Below are 10455 nucleotides of genomic sequence, written 5' to 3'. Positions count from 1 at the left end.
TGACAACCTAGAGGAGTGGGATGGGGTAGGAGATGGGAAGGGGGTTCAGGAAGGAGGGAGGGGACATATGTATACTGATTTATGCTGATGTACGGCAGAGGCCTCCCTCATAGCTCAGTCAGTAAAGAATCTGCCTCCAATGCAGGAGACCCTGGGTTGATTCCTGGGTCGGGAAGATCCCCTGAAGAAGGGATAGGCTACCCACTCCATTATTCTCGGGCTTCCCTTGTGGCTCAGCTGGTAAAGAATCCACCCGCAATGTGGGAGACCTAGGTTCAATCCCTGGGTTGGGAAGATCCCCTAGAGAAGGGAAAGGCTACCCACTCCAGTATTCTGGCCTGGAGAATTCCATGGACACAGTCCATGGGGTCACAAAGAGTCGGACATGACTGAGTGACTTTCACTTTCACTATGGCAGAGGCCAACACAATATTGTAAAGCAATTTTCCTCCAATAAAATAAAAAAAAAGTCTTCAATGAGTGAAGGCATCACACTTGCTCTTACTTCTTTTAAGAAACAAGGTAACAAGAGTTACTTCCACATACGATATTACAGAAGTTACTTTTTTTGAATTCCAAACTTGAGATTTAATAGTGACCCAGTTGGCGCCTTCACGATAAAACTGAATGTGTCTAGAACTACACACCATAACAAAAAATAACACACTTGATTTCCTGCTCCACATTTATTGGGGCCAGAGAGGCCAGGTGTTTTCCTTTCAAATACTTGGAAAAATATAACACAACAGCAATTTCTTAAATACAGAACAAAACTTTCTGGATCATGAATCAACAGAGATGTAATAGCCTATAGATAGCCACTGTAACAGTTTTATAAAATGTCATTCATCTAAGGCATTCTGAAACTCTTTCAAACCACACATATACACATATTCTATATACATGAAGGTATCCATTCATGAACAGACAGTTTTTTAGAAGCACTGTGTAGGGAAGGCTAAAGTAATACACATTTAGATTCTACATAGTTTTTAAGAGACATTTTGGGGTTCTAAGAAACAGTGATTAACATTCAAACCAACATAGATTTTCAAACCTGAATAGGTAAGGATTTTTGTGATGCCAGCTACAAGAAAATTTATACTGTGAGTTGTTTGTTTTTTCAAAGGCCTCTTTCAAACTAGAGGTTTCAAGTCAGGAGTAAACATTCACGGCATGAACACAGGATGCCTAAGTTTCCAAAATTTGCTTCCATATGGTTTTCTTCTTCACCTCCCCACCTCACCTGGATGCTGAGTTATTCCTTCCAGATGACAATGCGGTGAAGGATTTTTTGAATTTCTGTTTCAAGTGGACTACAATACCCCAAACACAGATTTTTGCCACGACATCCAAATATCATTAAATAGACCCATATTTCTTCCTAGGACAGACAGAGATCACTAGCAAAGAACAGAGCTGACAAACAGGAAGGAGACAAGGTTCAACCCTTTCTCTGGCCAGTTATACAAAACGAAAGCATCAGTCTGTTATCAAAGTTGTCAGCTTTCCCCATTATAAACACAATCTCTAGACTGGCTTGCAGCTTGCCCTCTGATGCACCAGAGATATATTTGGGTTAACCAACCAACCCGTTCCTGTTGATTCCAACAGTCTCACACAACCCAAACTGTTGAGCGATTTAAGAAATCAACCAATTTTCAGGCACTTTTCAACATTTAAAAACTTAAATCCAGTTATTTCAAATCTATTGGACAAACACTCCCCACTCCCCACAAAAAAGTAAGCTAATTCTTTCATAGTATTTCTGTGAGAAGACATATTCCTTCAATTTGCCAAGGAAAGAGCATTAATGCTTTCTTCCTCCTTTTCTTCAAATTCCAGAGCTCTGCTTCTGATAATGTAGCACTTTAGGTTACGTGAAATCAGCCCCTGTTTAAAGATTCTTCGTGGATCCAAGCTTGGAGAGTATATTAATGTGGGGGAGTACATTGCCATGACGGACATTCTTGATACAAAATTTCAATTTCAGTTGAGTCCCTGTGATCCCCTGAGCAGCTGTAAATGCCCTGTTCTATAATGAGGCAGTGTAAGACAAAGAAAAGTATTCAAATCTGTGTCCATTTATATTTATACTAGCACAAAACAGTGATAGAAGAAGATACTGATTTTTTTTTCTGACGTATTTATAGTTTCAAAGGAAAATAAAGACACTATTGAGAAATCTCTAATGAATGATTAAAAATAGTTTGGGGTGGGTTGCCATTCAAAATTTTTCCCAGAGTTCTCATCTATGTTCTATACAAACTGTAAATAAAAATGTACACAACCAACAGATGTATTTTACATACACTGGATATCAATATGTACTTGTGAATTAAAGTTCCTTAATATACACATCCCCACTTAGAATATAATCCATTACATAGGCAAAGCATCATTCTGTAATAACAGGTCAGGGATAGCAGCAATACAATAGTCTAGTTGTCCAGTGACCTCAGAAAATATCCTAGGTCCTGATGTGGTACTCCGAGCTTCAGAAAGAGCCGTCCACTAATATTTAATACCGTTCTCATGAAGTACCAGGCTACTTTGCTAATGGCAATTATAGTAAAAGGTACTGTCTTTTCAAAACTCGTTTATTCAAAATCTGACTGGATGGTACAACAGGAAAAATAAGCCACCATGAGGTGATACAAACACAAAGTGTTAAAGATACAGAAAGCATGGACATTTTGTTTCTCAGGTATTTTTTGTTGTTATATCACTGCCCTGTACATACAAAAGGTACTCAAGATCACCCGAACAGATGCTGAAAGAGCAAAACTTCGCTGGGAAGAGGCCTGCTCTGAACTGTGTTCGAAAATAAATAAATAATTTGATTATCGATCTGTGTTTTACAAACTGACAGGGCATCACACTGAGTACTGCTTTAAGAGTTATGAGTTGAAACCTTTGGGTAACTTAATGCACTTGTAACCAAAACTGACATATATAATATGCAAAAAAAAATTAGGTTGATTTATAATAAACCATATTAGCCCCAGAAGACAGAATGGGTTTCAAGTAAACACGTATTTTGTGTGTACTATTGGAGATATCCATTCATGCCCAATGGATTCAAACTTTAGTTAAGCGGCAAGTTACATAGATTCTGGATATATCTATGACTTTAATATTCACTCTTGGTGGGTACTTGTAGGTCCAATTCTAAATCTGTTGGGCACATGAACAGAGAGCTCAAGAAAGGTCCCTGATACCTACGATGACGATTCTGAATCCCTGCCACTTTACCCAAACTTCATATTAAACAATCCTGCAGACCACCACTACTGGCTGGAGGCAAAGTTGATCACCCAAGGGACAGATGCTAAATTAGACCAGACGGTTTCACCTGCTGCATGCAGCCGTTTTTCTGGGAAGGGCCAACTCCCTTGGCATAGCAGTCTCTCTGGCTTGAAGCTGAGATCACAGGAGAAACCTATTGTGTTTCTGCCAACTTACTGGCAAAATCAGCACGCCCAGTAACCGGCAGAACCACCATATCAACTCCCAAGATAAGCAGCCCTCTTATAATTCCCATGAGAATAACAATTCTTACAAGAATTTCCCCTTAAACAGTCTTATTCTTCCCCTCCTACAGGAGGTTTTCCTTATGCTTCTTGTGATGGTCAAATCAACCCAGGACAGACTCTGGCTTCTCAGTGAGAGTGTGTGTCGTGATGGTTGGCAGTGCATTTATTATACCAAGTGTTCATTCAGGCTTCATGGATTTGGTGGGAAGTTGAACAGTCCACTGGGGAAGCCTTTGAATGATAACACGATGATGTGTTAGTTTCTCTTCATCAACCCAGAGCTTCTCAACACACTCCACAGACACAGTCTGGACTGTTGAACCTGGGCTCTCTTTACACAGGAACACACACAAAAGTGCTTGGCCTTTATGGATGCCAAAGGTGGGCAGGCAAGTTCAAAGTCTGGACACAGAGGCACTTCCAAAGTTTGGCAGGGAGGAGAAGGTGAGTTCATTAAGTGGGGTTTTAGCACTGCAGTCTTGTATAACCCAGACACCTGCGGCACACGGACACGAACTGAGCTCTTTAGGTTGTGGACGGGTCATGCTTTTTCTTCTTGCCCCGGCAGGACTTGCAGACACAGCAGATGATGCACGGGGAAGCCAGAAGCAGCAAGGGCGAAGTCACCAAGGCGATGATGCCCAACCCCACGAGAATCCCAACCACCTGGAAATGTAGAAGAAAAGCCTATTCAGCATGTCAGTCTTTCTATGTATATACTCCCACCATCAGCTGTGGACTGCTCTTGCCCCCTGCTAAAATTTCATAGATTGAAACTCTAATCCCTAAGTGGAGGACGATGTGTGGAAATGGGAACCTTGGTAAGTAATTAGGCCATGAGGGTGGAGTTCTCATGATGGGATTAGCACCCTTATAAGAAGCCACACAAGAGAGCTGGTTTCTTCTCTACTCTCTGCCATGTGAGGACACAGTGAGAAGAATGCCATCTATAAGCCACAAAGGGTGTCCTCATCAGAACTCAACAACACTGGCACCTGAGTCTCAGACTTTCAGTCTTCAGAACCATGAGAAATAAATATGTGGTCTGAGTCTTCCATTCTATGGTCATTTGTTACAGCAGCTCGAACTAAGGCACCGTCTCAGGCACATGACGCAGTCACAAATATGAGAGCTTCCATCCAGTGCCCGGCAATGGTCTAAACTGGAGATAAAGCAGGGAGACACCAAGGACAAACCAAATGCTCACTCAGGCTCTGGCGCAAGCTCAGTGGGATCATGAACTGTCGGTGTTGGCTGCCTCTCTACTTGTTTCTCAGCAGTCTCAGAGGAAACGGTAACATCCTCAGAGGGATGTTAATAATGGCTACTAGGCTATGAACACCAACTTCCTCAAAAGGAACATGAAAAACTCTTAAAAATAAATCTCAGGACTCCCTTTGAGCCTGCCACGTAAGCACACAACGGTATGTACAGAGGCTTCCACGCCCCAACACAGCTCATGGGATTTTAAGACTTCTGCCTTCCATAGCAAACATGCCCCAAAGGGCTCTAGGGAATTCACTCTACCAGTTTTTTTCAGGAGGAACGAGCATTCAGCTTTGCCTTTATTCTGCTGGAGTGTTTTCCATAAGGTATTACAGAAAAACCTGAACGAACTCTTTGGCCAGTCTGATTCTTTTCTGCTCTGTCACCCTGACTCTCCACTTCTCTAGGAGACTGGGCTCCTGGATTAACTTCACGCCCAGAAGTTCCCCAGAACCTCTCAGGCTGGGATGAGTAAGAAGGGAATAGAGGCGGGGAAACTGAGTAGGTGGGCTTTTCAACCCATTTAAAGCCTGGCTTCTCTTATGCTCCTCCTAAGGTCGGGGTACCTGTGTTCGGTTCCACATCACTGAGGCTCTTGAGTGGCCAAGCTTATTCCTACACGGCCCTCTGTCATAGTGTCTGAGGAAAATGTCATTCTGAAAAACAAAGAGAGAGGTTTTGGTAAACACACAGTTTTTGAATCAAGAGACGGGTACTAACCCCATCAGATCACCTCAGTGGATAAAATTAACGATGGCCTCTAAGAACTCCCGAGTGACAATTCTTAGATGATAGTAGTTTTATAAATCATTGCGTGAAAACAGATTATAGTCCCTGAGACTCTTTATTGATTCTAAAGAAGATTAACGACCTGACTGATTATCTTTGAAAGGTAACTCTAGTAGAAGTGCAGTATGGAATGAAAGAACCTTGAAGGAGATAGCTAAAAGGCTCTGTTGTAAACCAGCTGAGATAACACGCCAGTGGCTGAGACAGACAAGAGGTAAATACAGTCATGCAGAATTATGTAGGTAACTTACGGGATGGGGAACCAGGGAGAAGAAACCCCAGATGAGGGAGAAGCACTGGGTAGGAGGCAGGGACTTTGTTGAGGGAAGGGACAACATAGAGAAGGATTCTGTTGGGAAGATGATGGCCACAGTTTGGACGTGTTGAACTTGAGACGTACAAGCAGTGCTGTTCAAAAGGCAGCTGATTATACATATCTGGATTCTGGGAAGAAGACTTGGGAAACAGTGTCCTTGGGCCAAAGAATCCAGAGAAGTAGATGAGATTACACCCAGGGAGAGGGTATAGAACACACATATTTAAGATCAGGCCAAGGGGAATACCTGTCTCCCTGACCACTTCAGCTGGAATCTTCTCTTGCCCTTGGCACTTCTGTTTCTCAGGCATTCAGACTTGAACTGGAATATACAACATTGTTCTCTGGCTCCCTGAGCTTTGAAGGACACTGCTGGTTTTCCTGGGCCGACCAGCTCACAGACAGCTGCTCATGGGACTTCTCAGCCTCCAATACCATGTGAAAAAATACCTTATGCTAAATCCCCAAGAATCAATCTATCTACCCACCTATCTATTCTATTGGGTCTGTCTCTCTGGATAACTTTGACTAATAAAGTGACTATTCTACACAAATTTGGGAGAAAACAAAAGAGTAGACCAAAGAAGAACCTGGAAAAGAAATTGAGCAGCAGCCAGAAAGGAAATCAGAGGAGATGGTCTCACTGGAATGGAGGTGATCAAGATGTCAAAGGCAGCAGAGAATCCAGGAAAGGGGAGGACTAAAGTATCCATTGGATTTTACTCAGAAGGAATCACTCAAAGCCTTGAGAGAACACAGTCAGGGTCTGGCTATCTGAGTCACTGCAATGACTGGAGTGTCAACAGCTAGAGGCTTGGCTTCTAAAGGAAGGAGAGAAACAGAATGGCAGCAAGGCAAAGCTGCAGCCTTGAGAAAAGTGTTACTTGTTGTTAAATGGGACATAACTGAATCCATGGGTAGGTTAGAGAGCAGGGAATGGAAGCTGAAGTCATAGGAGAGAGAAGATAGAACCCAAGGGGACAAGTCTCTGAGGATCCCAAAGCAGAGGATGAAGACTATCTCATCCTCTGAAACAGTGGAGATGAGAATCAAGGCGGGAACAAACCCAACTCCCCAGAGCAAAACTCAAAATCACTCTTTTTGGTGTTGGTCTCAGGCTTGGCTTATGGACAATCCCCCTTCCTCTAGACCGACACTAAAACTTCCCTATAAATAAAGACCAACACCATCATCTGACACGGAACACTTGGCTACAGAAACACATCGTGACCCACAAGCCAACGGTCCCTGGCCAAAATCCAGGAAAATGAGGCCTCAAAACACAATGACCAGAAGATGCTGCGCACCTAGCAATCTCATGTCTGTACCATTTCACCTCGAGTACCAGAACAGTTCAAGCGACAACACTGTGTTCTTTGCAACACCACACACAGAATACATTTCAGCCGAAGGATGCAGCGATCTGGCACACATATTCATTCCCCTAGGCTCTTGCCTCCTAAAGAGAACCTCATGGGCTCAACCTCTGTGGATGTGAATCCTATTAACAAGCTGGTTAAACCTGAAGGGGAAAAAACTGGATTTGTTTCATTTGTAAAGCATGAGGGGTACATAATCATGAGTCATACCCTCATCCAGAGTATCATTCATTTGGAATTAGGAGACATCTCAAATATCAAACATTATTATAATTCAAACTTAATTGTAATTCAAGGGGTTATAACAAATCACATTTTTTAACAGAATGAACACCTGTCTGTCAACCTGAGTCATGGAGATTCTAGAGTCTAAAAGGTCAAATTTCTCCTCCCCAATGCATATGCCTTCCTGAAACCCTGACATCAAGCTGATTAAGATTCTTACTCATAGATGTCAGCCTAAATAACTTATCTAATTTTTAGTTAAAAACCAGGCATGTGGTGGCCAGCACGCAGCCATGTTAACTGCATTCACTGAGTGTGTATAATGCTAAAGACCGATACAAACTGAAGCAAACAAAGCAATTAAAGGGTTTCCCTTGTGGCTCAGCTGGTAAAGAATCCGCCTGCAATGCAGGAGACCTGGGTTCGATCCCTGGGTTGGAAAGATCCCCTGGAGAGGGGAAAGGCTATCCACTCCAATATTCTGGCCTGGAGAATTCCATGGACTGTATAGTCCATGGGGCACAAACAGTCGGACACAACTGAGAAACTTTCACTTTCAAGCAATTAAAACAAAAAATTGCAAAAAGAATAGCCACCCATCCAACCGTGACTGAGGGCTTACACTGATACAAACATATTTTAAAGGTCCGAATTGCCAAAACAGGGAATAACTATAAACAAACTGCCAAAATAGGGAATATCTAAAGGGAATATGTCGCTACAAACTGTAAAACACTAGAATTGAAAACAATAGAATTCTCACCAATTCTTCATATTACCTTTTAAATGAGGTTACCATTAGCCTCAGCACTGGACTGAATGGAACTGCACCCGAACTTGAAAAGACATACCTCACAAATATCGGGGGGAAAGAACAATTAGACCAGATCCCTTATGTGGGAAGGGAACCCTGGGAGAGCAGTAACAATCTTGCTGTCACGCTCATGAACGAAATAGTAATTAAGAGACGCCACTCATTTAAATGGCTTTTCTCCTTAAATTAAAGAAGAAAAAAGCAATCTAATTGTGACAGGCAGAATAACTGATCCCCTAAAGATGTGCTGTGCTGTGCTCAGTCATGTTCTTTGCAACCCCATGCGCTGTAGCCCACCAGGCTCTCCTGTCCATGGAATTTTCCAGGCAAGAACATTGGAGTGGGTTACCATTTCCTACTCAGAGGATCTCCCCTAAAGATGCCAATGATCTATTCCCCAAAACATGTGAATGTGTTACCTTACATGGCCGAAGGGATTTTGCAAGTGTGATTAAAGACCTTGAGACGGGCTGGGGTGGGGTGGGGGGATTAGCCCTTATTATCCAGAAGGGCACGATCTAATTACATGGGTCCTTAAAGGCAGAGACGTTTTCTCAGACGTTTTCTCCCTCAGTCAGAGGGAATGGCTCTGGAAGCTAAGACTATGGAAGAAGGCTCAGAAAGATGTGATGCTGTCGCCTCTAAAGATGGAAAAGGGGGCCATAGCCAAGGAATGTAGGCAGCCTCTAGAAGCTAAAATAGGCAAAGAAATAGATCCTCTCCAAGAGTCACCAGAAAGAACACAGTCCCAAGACAACTTGACTTTAATCCAGGGAGACCCATGTCAGACGACCGATGGACAGAACTAATGATAACACATCAGTGTTGCTTTAGGCCACAAGTCTGTGGTAACTCATTACAAGAGCAAAATCAAACGACCATGCTCATAGTTCTTTAAACAACAGAATGAGACAATGCCCCCAAAGCTGGAAATGTCCCTAAAACAAAAGCTTGCCTTTAAAGGTAGGACGACACACTTAAAGTAATCAGAGAGAGGTATGTGAAGAAGCAGGCTCAGGATGTTTCATTAAGGAAAAATAACTTTCTTTGGCAGGAAAAACAAAACAAAACAGGTTCAATGTTTTAAAAGGAAAGTCCATCAGATATGGGCTGTCGCATAGACACAGGATGGAGGAGGATACACGGGGAGACTCTTCTGGGCTGCACTTACGTCCAGGTTCTGAAGGCAGTACCAGCAAAACGTGTGTTTGCAGTTTTTACACATCATCTGAGCACAGCCTTCGTTGCGCTCGATATAAACCCGGCACACTGGGCACTGCTTAATAGGGGCTTCTGCCTCCGTCCCAGAGAGGGTTCTAGAAAGAAATGAAGGAGAAATTATAGTGTAAGGATCAAGAATGCTGAGTGATTTTAAAAATCTAGGACAAGATGTACACCAACCAGAGCTACGGGTAAAGTGGGCTGAATATAATTAAACAGCTGAACTCTGTGGTCATCCACTGAATTCTCAGGGCTCCTGATAGGTAGGGAGGGAACTCGTTGCTGGCTGTACTTAACTTCATGTCCCAGGAACAGGGTGGGGGTAAAAACAGGCGCAGTGCAGATTACTCCTTGTTCAGATAACGCAAAACAAAGAAGCTTAATTTATTTATCTTTAGCTTTGAGTGAATTACATAATTGTATTTTCCATAGCTGATTAATCCATTGTTTTGCCAAATTAGTCTTTCATTCTCTGAGCACACGCTGTCTGACTAAAAAGTACAAGAAGTCTGCCACGCGGTGGAAAAACCAGCTCAGGATCCAACAGGGGCAGAGATCATCTATACAACGATCTGTGCAAATAAACAAACGGATGGGGATGGGAGGGAGTCAATCGTCAATACTTTCAAATAAATGCCCAATATCATTGAAAAGACCTGCTTCGGATAGATGAACAGGCCAGCAAAGCTTACAGGCTCAAGGGGCAGAGAAAATAAGTACAACTGAGGTGGTGGGCGGCCTGTGTGAGCCAGGCCTGGATTGCATTTTAGCTACTATTCATCAAAACCACGACTCAGCACATGAAGACATCAGGTTCACAAAGTGTGGTCAAACTTATGATTGGATTCCATGCTCATAATAACCCTATAACGCAGTGGGACAGCCGCCATTTTCATTCCTCCCATTTCT

The 10455-nt window shown here is 42.8% G+C and overlaps 1 protein-coding gene across 1 annotated transcript in view; it reads right to left on the bottom strand.

Moving 5' to 3' along the window:
• Positions 1-671: 671 nt before the first annotated feature.
• Positions 672-10455, bottom strand: part of RNF144B (ring finger protein 144B) — an 87590-nt gene continuing 77806 nt past the window's right edge. Inside the window, exons 6-8 of the mRNA XM_010848817.1 lie at positions 9497-9641; positions 5369-5458; positions 672-4202 (exon numbers count right to left, since the gene is read on the bottom strand). Coding sequence (XP_010847119.1) covers positions 4062-4202; positions 5369-5458; positions 9497-9641 — 376 coding nt within the window. The 3' untranslated portion in view covers positions 672-4061. The remainder of the gene's footprint in view (positions 4203-5368; positions 5459-9496; positions 9642-10455) is intronic.

Source organism: Bison bison, unplaced genomic scaffold (assembly GCF_000754665.1).
Source record: "Bison bison bison isolate TAMUID 2011002044 unplaced genomic scaffold, Bison_UMD1.0 scf7180017864274, whole genome shotgun sequence".
Taxonomy (NCBI): domain Eukaryota; kingdom Metazoa; phylum Chordata; class Mammalia; order Artiodactyla; family Bovidae; genus Bison; species Bison bison.
Note: the sequence above shows the minus strand (reverse complement) of the source record. Positions and strands in the feature narration are given on the sequence as shown.